Genomic DNA, 18,884 nt, shown 5'->3' on the forward strand with positions numbered 1-18,884 from the left:
TTTCTCAGACTTCAGAAAGACTCAGAGTTCCAGCTCTTCCTTCCCACATGGGAGTAAAAGAGACTTGTATTATTGCTCAGTGGACTGTGCAAGCAGAAGGCAGAAAGGCTACAGACATAGTTTTCAGGAAAGAAAAACAAGGGAGAAAATAAAGACAGGCTTTTTTTTTTTTTTCTATTAATATTTCACTTTTGAGAAGAAAAGCAAAATATTAAAGGACAGATAAACGGAAAGGTCAAAACCAGTATCCAGCATTTTGGATCAGTCCTAAAAGGAGCATTGACTAAGCTTAGCAACTAACTCCTGGAGTTTCATGGAAAAAAAAAAGCTTTGCAATTTCACAATCATTCTTTGTCTTTAGTGGGCATGTCTGTTTCAAGCGTGTGAAGGCACATACTTGCAAAGGATTGTGTACAAGATATTCTTGAAATACCATAGGACTGAAGTAAAATCCACACACTGGTGACAGAAAGACAAAAAAAAAGATTTAAGGCCCTAAGTGAAAGCCATGACTACACAGAGTTAATGTGCAGTGTGACACAGCTTCCTTTTCTACCCAAAGACAGACATTGATGTGTGACAATTTAAAGCACTAGGCACGGTATCTCACTGGGAACCACTTTGTTTTTTCTCAGATAGCAAAGCAAGAGCCTCCTCAAACGCTCAGACAAGGAGGATGATGGCATAGGTCCCCCTTTTTTCTCTAGGAAAATCCAAGGCAGAGCAGCAGTGCTTAGTCTTAGCTCTGGACTGAGTCTCTCTCCCTCTTTCTCCCACTCTCTGCAAAGGTAACAACTGCAGCCAGGCACCCTGACACTAAGTCCAGCAGTGAGGCTGCAGCTCTCTTGGAAAGGGGTCTGTCTGCTGTTTTCTGCTTTGATGTTGCTCGTGGTGCTGGGAAGTCCTCACTATTTCTGGGAACTCTCCGGTGAGATTTATGCAGTAGTTCATACACCTCAGAATGTCTCTGCTTCCCTGTTAAGACGACTTTATTTCAGCAATTCCGTTCAGTTCATGCATTCAGGCTTTTCTTGCAAGGCCTGATAGATACAATTCTGAGGTAATCTTGTGACTTCTGCTTCTAGGGGTCCTACTCGTGAATCTGTAGGTTTTTTTATAGTATGATGTGAAAACGGCTTCTGTATGGGGAAAAGCTGGTCTAGTACTCAAATAAAAAGACAGTCTGTGAAAAAGGCAACCGAGGGGATATGTGATATTCACTAAAGCACGACTAGCACAAACAGGGTAGCCAAAGTCTGTTTGTCAAGTCTGCCAGGACAAGAGTTAGAGGGTGTCAAATGCAGTTAATAGCAACCAGCTTCAAAACAAACCGAAGGATGTGGTACTTCATGCAATTGGTGTTAGACTTGTAAGGCCAAAGGATAGTGTCAATGCTAAAAGTTTGCACAGGTTCAAGGAGAGGCTGGAAAAGTTCACAGAAAAGAAATCCTTTAGAGTTACTAAACGCACAAGTGATTCAGAGTCCCTGATCTGAAAATTATTAGAGTCTGAGGAAGAGTTACTGAAGACTCTTACATATGCTTGCCCTGCCCATCTTCTGTAAACATCCATTTTCAGTCACTGCTAAAGAGACTATAGTGGGCTAGGTAGGTCTTTGGTCTGACCAGGCACAATGAAGGAAATGCCCTGGTATCTACGCCTTCGTTCCTTACCACCAGCACCACACCATGCTCATTCATAATGAACACTTCAGAGTATGGAGCCCCCCAACTGTATCATTTGAGTGTGCAACTCCCAACCTACTCTGAGCAATGTAAACCACTAAAAAGAAATGTTCCTCTCAGATAAACAGAAAGATATCAAGCAAATTACCGTTTTGTTAGTGCTATTTATGCTGCTGCTTTCCAAATTTCAGTTTTCTGATCAGCTTTATAAAGCCTGAATAAGCATTAAGACAGATTCTTTCATAGACAGAATTAATGTATTTGTAGCATCATAAAATTTACTTGTTGCTTAATGGGCACAAAGTACTGTTAATGCTTAGCATTATCATATATTAATTTGCTTTTCTTTTAAGTTTAGCCTCACTTTATTAGATCCATAGTATCCCTAGAGAACAACCAGAACTTTCTGTATTTCCTCTCTCCTCTGTGCTGTTAATGATTCTTCCCACTTTAGTATCATTTGCACATTTAACTAGTGCTTTATCCTCCAGATATTGGACCAGATCTTGACCTTTAAAGGATACTACCGACCGCTTATCCTTGACAATGCCATCTGCTATTCAGATTTACTTTCAGTCCACAGTTCAGTGTCCAGGCTGTGATACCTTTAAGTGAATTTTAGCCCAAGCTGACTTGTTTTCATAAGTCCCTTAAGATATTATGTGGCAGAGCATCAAATGCCTTTGTAAAGTCTTGGTGCTATTCTGCACTCTACTGATCTTCTGGCTTCACCTTAAGTAGAGGGATAAATGTTCTAATTTGTCTGGCTTAGTTTACTGTAGTATAGCTGTGTCATATCTGGGTCTCATTATACTGTTCACCTCCATATGAATACATTTTCCCCTTCTGCTTTAATATTTATACTATTTATTTCAATTTGGAGCCATGCCCATAAGACAATAGTTTCCATAGTTACACTTAATTCAATTTTTAAAGACTTGTGACATGCTGACACTTTATTAGTCTCCTGATACTTCCTCAATTCCTTGTGTTTTTTTTTAGCAACTAGTTGTTCCATCAGTTCTATAAATACCCAAAAGGATACCTCAGATGCATTTATTCAAGTGATATTTTGTTATGTATTTCTTAGTTACTTTTTCCCAGCAGTTCACAATTACATCATTGATTTCTTAACCAAGACATTATTCAAAGTTTAATCCCCTTCCCAATAAACTTCATGGCAAAAGCCCAATTAGTTTTTGTGGGAATAAGAACCGGTCTCAAAATTTATCTCTGTATTACAAATTAATTACAATTAATATTTTCTTGGTCAAGTCATTTTGTGTTATTGTGCCTTCAGGACTTATAACACAGTCTCTTCATATTATCTTTAACCTCTTGGCAACTGTTTCAGTGTATCCTCGTGCTGTCCCTGTTTTTCTCATGTGCACTAAACTTGGAATATAAAAGCCTGCTTTGGTGTCCCTCCAGTTTTCTGTTTCCAGTGCAGTTCATATTTTACTTTTACTTGCTTAAGTAGCCTGCAGTGACCCATTCTCTCTTCAATGTTTCCCGTTTTCATTGGAACAAGACAAATTTCTGCTGGCCTTCCGTTACAGTATCTTCTAGAGTCTTTGCTACTACCCTTCCCCTTTCCACAAAGGCTTTTCTTAAACTCTCTCAACTCATCCTGTACATGAGATTTTCCTCATAATACTACATCCTTTCATTGGATGACGTCAAAACTCTTCAAAGACATACAAGAAGGAGGTACGGTTCAGTAATACATAAAGTTAATAAAGAAAGTTTAAGTGACTAGTTCCTCAATGTCATCTAATGATCCAGTTTTCTTATAACTATAGAGCTGTAAGGTTTTTGTATAAGCACAGAAGATAGCTATTCTAGATTAGAGTTGCTGCCTGCCAGCTTTTGTATCATCAAGATCTGCTGTGACTGAGGTGACATGGCAAGATAGGAAAGACATCATTGTCTTATCCCCCACTGCTACCATGAACACAGCTAATTAACTGCTAAGGAAACAGAAGGAAAATTATGTTAAATGAATGAGAGGAGGAACACCCAGACATTCCCTCTCCTTGGCTCAGAGCCTGGATGTGTAGTGAGACTAGTCTTAAATTTCACTCACTTGACTCATAGTCACTTACTACAAGCTCTTATGCTGTCTTTCAGATCTATGATTATTTAAATATGTGATCCACTATTAGAATTTCACAAGGAAATACATTAGAAACAGCAATTAAGAGCTGTGTTTTACATGGTTTTGCTCTGATAGGAATGTATGCCCACTTAGCACCCATATACAGGCAGATGAGAGAGTACATGAACAGACAATAAAGTGAGTGACCGTTAATTTATAGCACTGTTTTCTTAATAACATCCACAAGCATTTTAATTAAACCATGTTCTACTCTGAATGATGTCCTATCACCATTACTTGTGTTCTATATATGGCAGCCCTGCAGTATGTTATTTATTGATATTACAGCAATCCTTAGAGATTTCCAGTTGCTGTACATATGCAGTGCCCCGGAGTGCTTAAAGTCAGTGGAGGAATTGTGGCATTCTGTGAGCCCTGAAAATCATAGAACTGACTCCAAAATCTGTTAGCGACTATTCACTGCTTCTGCTTCTTAAACTAGGTTACACAGGAGAATAGTTGCCAAGGCCACCTTTAGCCTAAGGAGCTTAGAATCTTTGCCAGTGGGGAGTGGTAAAATCCTCAGCAGAGTGTCTCAATAGGAGCTCATTGTAGATGCTTTGAGTTGCCCCAGAGGAAATGCTTTCTCTTGATTCTATAGGAAGCTGGGGGAGAAAAGCATCCTGAGGCTAAATCTAGTCTGTTTTAATGCCCCCTAAATTATTCTTATATGTGTTCGCAACAGCCGTCTCTGATAATCTGCAATATATTCTGGAATGAGAAATGAGAGCAGCAAACACACATGGCAAAACTCTCTCTCCGAGGCTAACACTAGCTCCTCACCTCCTTGTCCAAAGTTCAGGGGCCTTAATCCACACCACGTGCTCACAGGGACAGTGCTGGCTGCACAGCAGAACAAGTAGCCATTTATCCAGGCACAGCTGTTGCCTAATGACAGAGGTCTGACAGTGGCTCCTGTGTGATGGAACGTGGGTCTGTTTTCAGACTTGTCTAATCGCTGTTTATCTGTGACCTCCTGAACTCACAACAAAAGCCCATAATCTGTACATTCTTTTTCTCTAATTTCCTCTTTCTTCCATGCTAACTGCTAACTTGATATCTTACATGAGCTTTTTTTTACCAAATTTACTAGTTATTTCTCTATTTTTTCCTTTTAATACCAGTATTTTTCTTCTTCTTAATTTTCTCTGTTCTTATTTTTCTCCACTTTTAGTCTAACCTCATTCTACTCCCATCTGTCTCAGTGTCAGCTTCTGATTAATATATCTCCACATAAATTCAATTTAGCCACTGACAGTACTTTTTTAGGTCTGACCACATGACACCCACCTGGTCATTTCTGAGGCGGGGAGGGGAAATGAGGTACAGAATAGAAAAAAAGCAAAAAGTTGCTTTTTGTGTTGAAGTGGTTGGTTTTATATAAGTGAAATTAAATTTTCTGGTGTCTTGTCCTTAGCATAACTATTTACAGCAGCTGCCACTAGACAAGAAAGCTGTCTTCATGGATTTTATCAGTCTCATAACATATTCCTTGTTGCTGTGCAAATATGAATTTGTGCATCTAAGTGACAGAAAAGTTTTACATTAGCAGATCCAGCAGAGCAACAAAAGTAATGGTGCAAGGTGGAGCCATACAGAGTTCTGTACTTCAAATGCTAGTCATCTAGATTAGTCCTACTGTTCTGCGTGGGCAATAGCTACACTGCTACAGTTTATTTCCTTAAATTTTTAGGACAGTCACTAGCCTTTTAAACATATTTTATAGCTGTAGCTCCATCAAATTAATTTAGAGGTTGCAGCAGCCTAATTATACACATGTCTACAGTGATATAGCTAATGTATTCCAAAAACTGTGCACAAAACCGTCTTAATTTCTGTGTACCACTAAACAGCTCCTGCCAGGAATGAATTGGCCCTGGTATTAAGACAGTACTGAAACTGTGTGTATTTTTGGAGCAGAGCCAAATGTTCATTTATAGTAAAAGCTCTAGAAACTTATTGCTACATGTGTGTTTATGTTCATAAAAATTATTCAAGCAAAGTTATTCAGAAAAGGCAGATATGGCACAGAGTGAGCCTAAGGAGAGATGGAAAACTGAAATTCTTTAGCATCAGCCAAGGACTATTCACATTTGCCTAATAGTGCAATAGAAATAAGTGCCAGTGGCACTAAATTATGTCCAAATCCTCCACTCTCTGCAGACAGTTTGAGTCTGAGCAAAAATGTTCCATGACCACTTTTTTATCATCTACCCTGTGGTTTTGTTCTTTCTTGAAGTTGAGTAATATATCACTATAAACTAGGGGAAGCAAATGAAGTATAAATCAAGCTAAGTCCAAGGGTTAATGAGATTAGCAGCAATCAGACCCATAGGCTATCTATAGCCTGACCACTAAATCTTATGCCCTCAGGAGTTAATAACAGGGCTATCACAAACACCAAACCCACACGTAACTGACCTCTACCTGAATTGCAAGGAAACCTTCCTGCTTTCAGCACAGGAGTGGTGATGTCCGGTAAAAATGTGACACCAAATAAGTCAGGAAGAAAACACAGGAAGGTGCTCCAAGATGTGCTCAGGGCTTCTTCCGATGCTTAGGAGGGATAAGGGATGCTTACTGACAAATGAGACACACATTGGGAAGCCCAACTGTGAAAGCAGAGGTTGGTCCCCCCACTCCTTTCACCAGGTAGTTCAAAACTACATTCTTAATTAAAACTTGCAAAAAATCATCTAAAAAAATTACGCAGTGAACATGATGGCTAACGTGGGGAAAACCAAGCTATCTGGGTCTTGGTTTTACTGTGGTGCACAGCGCTTCAGCATCTGAAACCATGCCATCTAGAACTTACGAGAACACTTGTTATCAGCAAGCATTATTAAACAGCAGACAGTTTGGGCAAAGATGCTCACTCCCAATGTGCGACTGTTTGGTTGCAGAAGGCAAATGCCTGGGAGGTGCCAGGAGTGTCAATACAGAAATAGGAGCAAGCAGTGGGATTAGACTACAGTTGGTTTGGGGTTTCCAGCACTCATTAAAATGACTGCCTGACAGCACTGTCTAAAAGGAAATATTATGCAAGCTTTATGCAAACTGTGAATTCATCTTGGAGTAAAACTGCTTTCATGTATCTTGCTGGGAAAAACACATTGTGGACAAATATATTCAGATTGAAATAGAACATGCAACCAGTTTTAGAGAGAACGTATGGTCTTATCCCTATGATCTCATTTTGGATTTCTCCACCCTCTGTAGGGATGGTGGTCTGAACTCCCTATACTGTCACACTCTCACTGACCTCAACAGAAAAGTGAGAGTTTTTCTGTTTGAGATTGCTCACCTCAAAACACAGCCGAGCAGAGCAGCCAGCTGCCTCTCCATCAGCCAGTTGTTCCCAAACCAAGGTTGCAATCCCGCGTGAAGCTGCAAGGCAGGCAACTGAGAGCGGGGTCAGTTCTCCAATCTATTACGTGGTGGTTCCACAGGCTGTGGGAACAAAAGCTTTGCTACAGCCACCATCGTGGGTATCTTCTTTCATTGCTTTTAAATTGTTTTCTCCTCTTCATCCCCCTCAACTAGCCATGGAGTCTTATTACTGCTTGATCTATCTGAACCCTAAGGCAAAGTTTTCAGCACTGGGCACACTCCTGCCGAGAGAGTTTTGTATGAATTATAAAGTCAGGGCATTCAAATAGTACATCAATTCCCGTTCCCGCAGGCTGTCTTCATGAACGCTTATTCATCTTGAAATGATGGTACGCTAAGAAGTCACTTAAGCTCTTAAGCTTCCCTGATCTCATGTCACAACTTCAACAACAACCAAAAGGGAGAAGGAGAATGCTCAGAAAAGCATAAAACCAAAAACTGTAGTCAGAAACATTTCTGCTGCTGCAGCTGCTGTTAAAGAGATCACTCCGTGCACAGATAAAGCATAACAGTATGTTCTGCTATATAGCTTGTGACAAACTTTGATTCAGTCCAACATTTTTGTCACCAAAAGATTATTGCTGTGGTATCCTCCTTGTTTTGGGAAAGCGGACAAGCAGACAGAAAGCTCCTCTGCATGCACCCTTCTAGAGACTGTAAAGGAGGAGAAGCAAATAGCAAAGAGAGATCCAGCCCCCTTCTGTTGTGGGACGACTGTTGGCTATTTCTGCAAATAGAACATTGTTCTGACAGACACATATCTTCAACATTAATTTTTCCTGTCATTATGTTTAGCAGTATTGGTCGCCTTTAGAAAGCACTCTTGTATTTCAAAGATAACATTACCACCTGAATGCTAGCTGTGCACTTCCAAAAAGGCTAAGTAACACATTTCTTGCAGCCTTAAATCATGTCTTCCAGGCCTGCTGGAGATCAGAGGGGTTTGCACAGGGGAGCAACTAAGTGTGAGTCACTTGTAATGTTCTACCTGCTAACTAAAGAGCAGACAAACACTGTCAGGCTGGGCTGGAGCTGTGGGCACACAACGCTTGCTATGCCTCATTTCAGAAGTATAGCATTGCTTCCCTTCTCTCATGCCCTCTGCCACACGCCAACAAGCGAACAGGAGCACGGGAGCAGCTGACCGCCTCTGATGCCAAGGCACTGTACGCGGCGGACTGTCACAGCCTGTGCTCACCAGCACTGCTCAAAGAAAACGAGAAGGCAGTGTTCCTCTCATGCCTTGTGTGAGAGTGGGGGGAAGGAAGGGGAAATGCAGCTGCTCTCTGTACTCTTTATCCTCTCGTGGGAGCTAAGCAGAGGAAGCCAGGTTTGGGAAAATGTATGAATATGAGGCCATGGCAGGTTGTCCCCGTCCACACAACGCACCGATTGCAGGCATGCTGTCAGAGCCATGACACCAGGTCTCGAACGAGTTCACACAGTTTGGGAAAGTGGGCAAGACGGAGGCACAGGAGCCCCTCTGCCCTCTGATGCTGTTTGTCCCTTGCTGGGGCACAGCGCAGTGGCTGGGACAGCCAAAGAGGAGCTCTCAAAACCTCTTTGCCCTTCTACTCCCCAAGGTGCTTTCTCCTGCTCGCTCTTTTTGCTTCCCAGTGGTTTCTGGGGGAACGAAAAAAAGAAAGACTAACAAGGGGCAAAAAAACCTTTCCATTTCCAGAGATGACACAGCAGTGCTGCAGGGATTAGCAGGCACGTGCTGGTTATGCCTCTCTCCATGAGGACAGATGAGGGACACACAGAGAAACCGTAACTCTTAGGGGTGAGGATACTTCAGTTTGACATGTACATCCTGATTGGGTACCTGACGTGTATACCACAACTGAGTACCCCCTTCCCCACGCTGCCCTCTCTCTGGGTCTGCAGGATCCCCGAGGGGCAGGAGGCTGGTGGAGACAATGGACTCCACACATTTCCATCCTTCAGAGGCAGTTTATCAATTGTTTGAGGACCTGTCCAGGTCATGTTTGATTCTGTTTCCAGAGCTGCATAATGACTGTTGATGACATCTACCCACGACTGGCAGCAAGCATTGATGAGTACTGTAAACAACCAGTTTCCAAATGTACAGCCACGTGTCTCCTTTCTGCTCCAGGCAGCTGGTAATGATCCATTGATGGTAGTTGTTGTTTAATATGGTAAATGATTTTGGAAATTACAGTCTTCTCTTATGTAATCTCCTTACATAAGGACTGAGGAAGAAAACATGTAAAGGGCAGAATTTGAACGGCAAAACAGCAAGGGATCTGGAGCTCAACACAGGTATTGCCATCTTGAAAGTCTTTTCTGAATATCCAAAGCTAATAAAAAGCCAACAGAAACAGAATTTACTCTCTTAAATATACACAAGAAACTTAACTAAGAGTTGCACCACAGAATCCTGTGCGACAATCCACTACTTGGTATTTAACTAATCAGATGTTCAGTGAATGAAATGGGAGGTAACTAAGCAAGTATGTTTTAGTCCTAAGTAAAACCAAAACAAAAAGCTCAAAAAACTGGAGCCTAGGCATTGCAAATGCCCTGGGGTAGGTTGAGGCTGGAGAAAAACAAGTTGTTCTTCCTAACCAGCTACCACGTGGTGACACACGATGTCTGACATGTCTTGCATGCTGATTTGTGAAACCGTGCTATGCTACCCCATTCACAGTCTCCCCATGTGCTGTGTTGGCAGCTCCTGCTCTAAGTGTATCGCTTGCTGCTCCTAAGGAATAGTGCTCATTCATTATTGCTCGTTCCTCATAACTCGTGCTCATGGTAGAGACAGAGGGAATGACTTAAAATGTTTAAAATCATGATGGCAGAGAGAGAAGAATGTAACAGAAAAGATAAAGAGAAGGGAAAAGAAGCAAGAGTAGCAGAATGGATGGAAAATGCGGAGAGGCTCTTCTGCCCTTTTCGTTCATATTTATTACTGGCTGCTCTGTTCTTTCTTTATCTTCCTTTGCTATATCATGTGTCATACTGCAAGCTTTAAGAACACTGTGCTCAGATACAATGGCAAAAAGCCAACACAAGCAAGACCTGAACATACCAGAGAGATTAACAATGTTCATGGGCGGAGGCTGTTTGTAGTAACGTGAGAATACCTCAACGAGTTTCTTACCTACAGAAAAAAGGTCAAAATCAGGAGAAAGCCTGTCTTTTCTTTACTTCTGAGTGTGAGGTATAGAAGGCTCATAGATTTACAAAACTCAGTAAGTGATGGAGGTTTTTCACTGCTTTTAGATGAGATCTGTATCAGTTCGTAAGAGAGCTGAGCAAATACTGGGGAAAAAAATCCACCAGTATTTGCTCAAACTTTTTTATGAATGCAGTTCAGCTGTGTTCAGCTCCTTCTATGTTTGTCCTTCGTATACATTCTAATGAACAGATTTGCTGGTGATGAGACCCACAGAAACTGAAATCATTGCAAATTATTCAGTGAAGGATTTTGAATAATGCGTTGGTAAAGACTGGATTCTTAAAGGTAGAAGCAACTAAGGAAATTTCACCTCTGCCCTGTCACTACACTAGTTATAAACAAAAGGGCTCATATCTGTGGGTTTTTTTCCTATTAAAAAGTTGTAATTATGTAATTAGTTAACATTAAAATGTTTTTCATGCTGGACTTTATCAACCTCTCAAATGGAAAATACAGCCTAAATATGCGTATTTTATCAAAAACTTGTATATATTTTTTGTTTGCATTTTTTCCTTAAAGTGCAAAACATTGGTTGATGTACATTTCCTTGGCAGTAAAATCAAGGCCAAACTCGAGGGAAAAAAGGTTAAAGCTCCTAAGATTGGCTCCATTCACAACGAAATATTGCAGGCAGAACAAATCCAAACACAGTACTTGCACCTGTCTTCTCTTAAGACCTGCAGAATAGCTCTGAAATATGAGAGAGAGAGAGAATGTCCAAAAAGAAGGAAAGTAAGGAGAAAAAAATCCCCAAACTAGGGGAAGATATACTGCACGTTCTTGTTTCATGGGAGGAAAACAGTGATGACATATTGATCATCTGACTAGATTCAGTCAATTCAGAAAATGAGACTTTCACATGTTTACTACTGAATTACTGAACACGAGTAGATGTGTTACCCCCGCGGCTGATGACGTTAGCGCTACTGAGCTCTCTGGCTGTGCTGCTCAGTGCCCCTGTTGAACAGACCAGCGCTGCCAGTCTCCTGCTTTGCTGCCCTACGCCCAGCAAGTGAATCTGTGCGTGTGTCTCACTGGTGCAATATATGCACCCAAGTTCATCATACTTTAGACAGACTCCTTGAGACAGTTCTGGAGAGCTCGTAACCCACAGAGTGCAGATAGAGACTTGACTGAAATTTCTAAAACAAGTGTTCTTTGTGGGGCAGCCATTGATAGCAAAAAACAAAACAAAACAAAACAAAAATCAATGTTTTTAAAGCATTTTGCTATCGTCACACTGAGAAACACAAAGACATGGGGAATTTCAAGACGCTAATTTTCTGCTCAAACATATCTTTTAACAATTTTCTTTAAAATATCTCTGCAATTTTTATAATATTCTTACAGTGCTCCTCCTCCTTCCACTTGCTGTGTTGTTTTCCCTCATGAGCAGTAAGTTGGCTGTCTGGATCTCCTCATTCACTGTGACATTAGGTACTTAAGCCTAAGGCGCCAATGTCTTTCGAAAGGTTGCACAGGGTGGCAACGCTTTGGTTCTGAAGATGAAATGCATCCAGGCACTGAATTCTGAATTTCAATTATTTCATGACCTATGCTGACAATTCGCACTCTTTTTTCCTCCACTCCTCCTAGGAGGGAGACATTCAGTTATCCAAATATTTCTATTGGACACAAATATAGCTTAGTTGCAAAAATAACTGAATGTATGTGAACAGCAGACCTTACTTGTAACTGCTCTGTTCCAGATGTGATTGATTGCCTCCAGTAAGGATACTTAAATGTAGCTGAGCTATTTGTGTTGGAGGCAGTGGCTGCAGAGCAGTATCATTTGGCAGTCACCAGATAGCTGAGCTTTCTTAGTGCTCCTCTGTACGTGCCCCAGCAGACGTTATTATTTTAAAAGTCGCTAATACTGTTTATTAGAATTCTGAAGTAGCAGTTTTTCTCTGTTTCAGCAAGGTTTTTGCTTTTCCTTCTGCCCTGCAGTCATGGTTTTCCTTCTCCCCCTCTCAAGCCTCTTTTGCCAAGTTGCCGTTTAAATTCGTCCGCCTAATAACATAGCATATGCAATATAAGTATTTTTGCATTTAAATATAACACCTATATATTTGCCAAGTAAGGAATAGTGGGTAAGGAAAAGTGTAAGGATAAAATATCTCTTACGAAGTCCCCTAAGACAGAGATTATTTTCTTTCTTCCCGGAGTGATAGCAAGAAAAAAGACCTCTGACTTCGATGCAGGGGTTGAAACAGAAAGATCCAGCCCAGTCAGCCTCAGTGAAACAGCACCGAAGGATTTTCACAGGAAGACATTCTAAAATGACACCTGGAACTTGACAGTACTGTATTTCAATGTTGATTAGAATAATTAGTTTATACCTGTTATGACACGATCTCAAGTAATTTAAACATAATACGCCCTGAAATGATAAACAAATAATTTGGCAATGATCTGAAGGAATGCTTTATGTGCTAAAGGAATGAAGTTATCAGAGAGTGGGAGCAGCAGAAGCCCCGCTGCTTTAAGAGATGTACACGTGGATGTCTGTTTCTAGACTTTGCTTCTAAACTATCAAACGTCCCTAAAATAACATTACACCAAAACACAGACTAAGTCAGAAGGGAATACTGGCGAACACCATTGCAATGTAGAGACCCTTCAGGTTTCTACTTAAGGGTAATAGTTCCATGCAGCTGTGAGTATGCAACTAGAGCTGCTGAAAGGATTAATTATGGCCTACCCATGTTTCATCTCTCCAGTGAATGTCCTGCTGAGAATAATAAAATATTAGATAGCAGTGGATTATAACATCAGGAGTTTTGAAAGCATTCAAACAGTGACACTCCAGAAGAACCCCTCTTGACTTAGTACACAAACTCCAGACAAGAATGGTACTGCTGGTATTTTGGAAAGATGTGTTAGCATGTCATTTAGATGTATTTTGATATTCCTGTATTTCTATTTCAAAATATTGAAGCGGCCATCGAGTTCTGAAAGGGTGTACATCAAAAGTTGCAGGGTTTTTCCCTCACATTTTGATGATCACCACCACCACAGTATGATATTTACATGCTCCTTGTTCATCATGAGTCTATAGAGTATGAAATTCCTCCTGATTATCAAAACAAAGCTTCCTGGACAGAGAAAAGTGATTACACAACCACAGAAATGGCATACACCAAATTGTTGTTTTTTTTCATTTTTAAACACAAGAAATGTAACTCCGTTAGAAAATCATGTCAACATGCTTAAAAATAAGAAGGGACACACATTCAAGTCTAGAATATGCCCTTGCAGCATATTTTGGAGGTCAGCAGGCAGAAACTATCTTAGATTGGAGATGATCATCACCTCCACTTCTGTGTGCTCAAGAGGGGAATGCAGCTCCTATGGTTTGGCTTGATAGTAAACATACCATCATGGGCTGGAGGAGCACGGTCTGTGAGCAGGAGGGCAAAAACCATGTGTGCAGTTTAGATACAAATGCTGATTATGGAAGTCACCTTATCTTGTTACAGAGAAGCACCATACCACGGGGAGTTTTCTGTAGTTGCATGTTTCTATACTGATCTAAACAATGCATCCTCCAGCAGCCACTGCAGAAACCCACTCCTTGGGTAGGATGAGAGGTAGGACTTGTGTAACTCCAGGAAGCCTTCTGCTCCATTACAGCTATAAGAATAGTTGTCTGCCATATGTACTGTATACAAGTGCTCATTTTAATTAAGGTTTAATCTCCTCAATCTCTGCACTAATCCTTGGTTCTCTCTCATAATGTTCCCACAGACCACTCCAGGGTATTTTCTGGCATTGAAAAAGTCTTAACTTTGCTGGGTTTGGTCTGGTTTGACAGGCTCCTGTGTATCCATCTTCATCTTTTCTTTTCTGACAAAAATCTGCTAAATATGTAGGGTGGAAAAAAACACTACTGTTTGAGTATTAATTGGATGAGAATGGCAATTTCTGGATTTGAGGAATAGCAAAGGTGCCACTAGAGTGTGTAAGTGGGCAGCTGGCACTGTATCTTTTGCCAACATTTTCGTCAGCGTGGGAGTACAGCAATATGGTAGCTGTTAACATTGTACTCAATAAATATCTCATCATATGTGAAGATATGACTAGCCTTTTGGAGGAAGAAGCTGAGTGTTCTCTGCATCTGCGGCAGGATTTTATGTGTAATCTCAGCAAATGTCAGCAGGCCTTCATGGGTGCTTAAATACTGTATATATAAAATTGCTTTCTTGAAATCTAGTGTATAGGGAAACAGTGAAATAATAGTGAAATAATTCACACATTGAATTATCCAGAGAAAAACAGTGTAATGCTCGGCATGGCACTTTTTCTCAGCTGACTCGAGCCTTAAGGAAAAACACTCAGGCTTGCTGTTGTCAAGTGCATGTGACAATTCTTTTACTATGAGACTTGGTTTCTATGTGCTATATACATGTGCATCCATAAAAGGGAAATACTTAAATTATTTCCAACATTTTTTTTGTTGCTGTTAGAAATAGGAAGGATGTTAAAATTATTGGTTTAGGACCAAGAAAATTGTTTCTGTTTCACATGAATTCGATAGATTTCATAACTATTGGAGTTCAACAACAAAGACAATATTGTAGATAAAAATAGCACTAGACCCCAGTGGGGTATGTTCCTACAACAATTTCTTGCCGTGAAGTTTCCTCCTATGGATCTCTTACAACCCTTACACAAAGTTTCACTACATTCTTCTATTAGGAAATAAAACATTTGGTGTTAAGTTTCTGTCTTCTAGTCATGTTCTGTTTTCATTTTGCCATGACCTTTCTCTCTGTGAGGAGTGTGCCTACCCTTCTTTCTCCACCTTCTTCAAAGAACCTTCTTTCTGTGCCTCGAGCCACCACTGCTACTCTTCTGAGTGTCATCCCTACACAACTACTAATTCTGAATAATTCTCAGAGCCCAATGCTCTACACTTATGCCATACATGTTCCCTTATAAGAAAGTTCTCTATAATAAAAATTTATCACATCAACAACTGAAACATCACCATTTTGAAGAACCAAAACCACTGAGATTTTCAAGAAATTTTGTCTGTGAAGCTTCAAAAAGATTGATTTACAGACGCAAATAGCAACGAACACAGAACTGGATCAAACTCAAAATATATACTATAACACTTGGCTTGATCTTTTAGTCCATTTCATTGAAAATGAGCACAGTAGTTTTAATAGGGTGATATAAATTGTTATTTTCAGGACCTATGAAAATACCCTAAAAGTTAATCAGTTCCTCATTTTTAGTTCTCTCTACATTGTCCACTAGTATCTTACTGCTAGCATGTACATGAACTGCAGAGTAACCATGCTTTTTAACACCAAGGAATTCTAAAACAAATGCAACAAAATATCCTATCAAGCCACTACTAAAACTAGCTGATTACTGAGGTACAGAAAATTTTCCATTTAGTAGTAATGGTAATTAACCACTCTCCAAAACAGCTTCCAAGATGAGGGTTCTACCCACAGAACATCACCCATGTTTTTATTTTTACATTCACAAAATCATATGCTGTCTTTTATGAAAGAATTGGGGAATGTAAGCGGTGGAGGAAGAAATGACAGTACTAAATGACAGCAGTATTTCAAACTAAAATGACTTATTAAAGTGCTTTGGCTACTATGATGGACAAAAATGCTCTTATATGCATAGGAAATTAAGTTTTATAGTTTCACATGAAAATATAAGAAGCGCCATTTACCCTTTCGTACTGAAAAGTTAATGACTTGCACGTTCCCTTATAAAATACTGTCAATAAGCCTCATTAATGTCGCTATTTACATTCACAGTTATTGTCATAAGCATAAAAAAGGAAGCTACTTTCTCCACCCTATCCCTTAAGCCTAAAAGCTTGAAATTTATATCTGTAGAGAAATATCAAACTGCAACGTTCCCTCGCACCAAAAAACAAAACGCAAAATTGCACCTTCTGAATTTTAGCAGCAGGCAGTCGAGAAAGACTATGGCAGAGGCGGGTATAATTTTTCACTGCAAGTGTGTGGGGTCAACCCACTGCCTGAGAGGAGTGAAGAGCTCATGGGGGCTGGCCAGGCCCAGGAAGGACAGAGGAGTGGAGAGCCTGATCGCCTTGCAAAATCACCACTTCCTTTACAGCTGGAGACCAAAGCTATATTTTAAGCTGCCTCATTTGTGTTTATCAAAGAGGTGAAAGAAGAGCCTCATGGAGCCATCACCAATCTGGCTGGACAGCAAAGAAGTTGAGGGATGACTCTTCTACTTGTTCTCTCCCAGGGTGTTTCCAGTGTCCCAAGGACACAGGAGAGCCTCATCCGCCTGGATGTGTACGCTCACACATTGCTCAGAGATGGCTGAGATGCATCACTGTATCTGCTGTTCCCAGCTCTGATTCCTCTTTTCGAGCAGATACTACCTACTGAGTTAAGTCTGGCTTGTAGCCAACTCCATGGATAGAGATCCTGTCCTGTGTACGGTGGTGTATGTTTTGTGCATTTGATAATGACAGGATAAGGCTTAAGCCATGGCTGTAGGAGGAGACGGGAACCCTGTCTCCAGCTTGCCTTCCAAGTACCAAACAAGTCTAAGGAGAAATGTCAATAGGGAAATACTGTAAAATAATATTTTGTATAAAACATACTCTACCATGACATATACAGTGTTATTTTGGACAAGTTTTCTTAATCAAGCAGTAAACAATCTTGTACCAAAATAAGGACAGCTGGAACTTAATACCCTACATAACTAGCTTTCCAATAAGAATTCAAATGAAAAAAAAATAAATCAGTAAATCCAAGCTTGTTGATCCATGTGAGATTCATGAAAATGGAAGATTGTATGCATGAATTTGACACAGACTGTGGAAAGTGTTGAGAAATTTATAAAGCCAAATACTATTCACGCTTCATTTTGCAGTGACCCACTACTCCAGCGGTGCAATCCTAAAGGGACTTGAAGCAAAACTACTTCAGCTGCACAGTAAAAGCACCTATTTCTCAAACTAGGTGCCAAAATAAATAGTCTGACATTCCACCCAGTAGAAGAGATCATTCTGCACATATATAAATAAATAAAACTCCACTCAGAAAACAAGCAACAAACAAACAAGAAAACCTTTATCCTTGAGCATCTGGGATCCAAAGGCATTCAAGTTCAAGAGAAGAAATCATATCTGAGCTTTGTCACATGCTAAAGAGCAGGTCTAACCATCCCTTCAGAAGAGGACACCATCTCTTACATCTTATTCCCAAAACATGTACTCCCCTCCTCCATCAATAAATAAATAAATTTATTCATTTCACAGAAGCAGCCATAACTTTTGGAATGGATGGGAAACCTGATGGACTGAGATGAAGTGAATACTTTACTTGCTGATTTCAGGAAGGGAAACGTCTGGTTTTGAAAGTTGTTTTTAGACAGTTTTCCAACTTCTTGGCTTAGGAGAACATCAGCAATGTAAAAGAATAAAATTTTACGTTGTAAAACTCTGAAGACATGTGGGAACCAGACAAAAAATATTTAATGTCAGCAGAGTAAGAATTTAAAGAAAAATGCACATCAGATTTGCCTGTATAACATGGGTATTCCCACTCAAATCCCTCAGTCATTGCATACTCAGAATTGCATCAAGCCATTAATTCTACAATAAATTATTCTTCTGCTCCCCACAGCAACACTATTCCCTACTTTCCACATATCTGAACTTCTCACTGAATCTCATTTGTACTGCAGGCAGTAGGTCATGTTCTTCCAAGCCCCTCTGTCCTGGTTTCTCTGCTCTCTTCATCACTTTCCTCTCCTAGTTGCTCAGCTCTTCTCTAGTTCCCTTTCCGCCCTCTTTCCAGTCTCCCTCTGCCCTAGGACTGCCGTACCTCATGCACAGGGTGACTGGCTGGGATCCTTGCTTGAGGAGCCGCCCTTGCTCACACTGGAGATGGCAACTTCTCCACGGTCTCTTCCCCTCCCGGAGGGTTCCGCACTGCCCTCCTGGTGCTCCTCCCCCAGCTCCCGCCAGTCCCCTCATTCAGGCACAGAGAAGAGAGGTTTTGTTGCAAGTTGTGTTGGGGCCTCATGTGAGGAACAGTCCTGCCCACTCTGGCCACTAGCCAGATGCCAAGGACACCCAAAGTGAAGGGTCAATAAGGGACCTGGGATGCTACTAGTCCTGTCCCAAAGTCACGCGGGTGTGAGCTTTGAGCTCTGAAGGGAGCCTGCCTTGCCAAGTCCCTTTGCAGTCAGCACTCCTGTTGACCTCCCTCTCAGTACGTACATTCTCCCGATATCAGAACTGGGGAGGGTGAGCAGAAGAGAGGAGGAGGTGGCTGCACAACCAGGCTTCCCCTGCCGCCACTGTCATCGTATTTGCATTGCAGGGAGATGATCTGTCTGCCTTTGTGGGGCCCTTTGGCAGGAGCCCAGCAGCCTTTCTGTGCCACTGCTCACATTGTACTGTAGGAGTATAAACACG

The 18,884-nt window shown here is 40.9% G+C and overlaps 1 protein-coding gene across 1 annotated transcript in view; it reads right to left on the reverse strand.

Moving 5' to 3' along the window:
- Positions 1-18,440, reverse strand: part of PHYHIPL (phytanoyl-CoA 2-hydroxylase interacting protein like) — a 59,939-nt gene extending 41,499 nt beyond the window's left edge. Inside the window, exons 1-2 of the mRNA XM_068399547.1 lie at positions 18,331-18,440; positions 65-84 (exon numbers count right to left, since the gene is read on the reverse strand). Coding sequence (XP_068255648.1) covers positions 65-84; positions 18,331-18,440 — 130 coding nt within the window. The remainder of the gene's footprint in view (positions 1-64; positions 85-18,330) is intronic.
- Positions 18,441-18,884: the final 444 nt, after the last annotated feature.

The sequence above is a fragment of the Nyctibius grandis genome, chromosome 4 (assembly GCF_013368605.1).
Source record: "Nyctibius grandis isolate bNycGra1 chromosome 4, bNycGra1.pri, whole genome shotgun sequence".
Taxonomy (NCBI): Eukaryota; Metazoa; Chordata; class Aves; order Nyctibiiformes; family Nyctibiidae; genus Nyctibius; species Nyctibius grandis.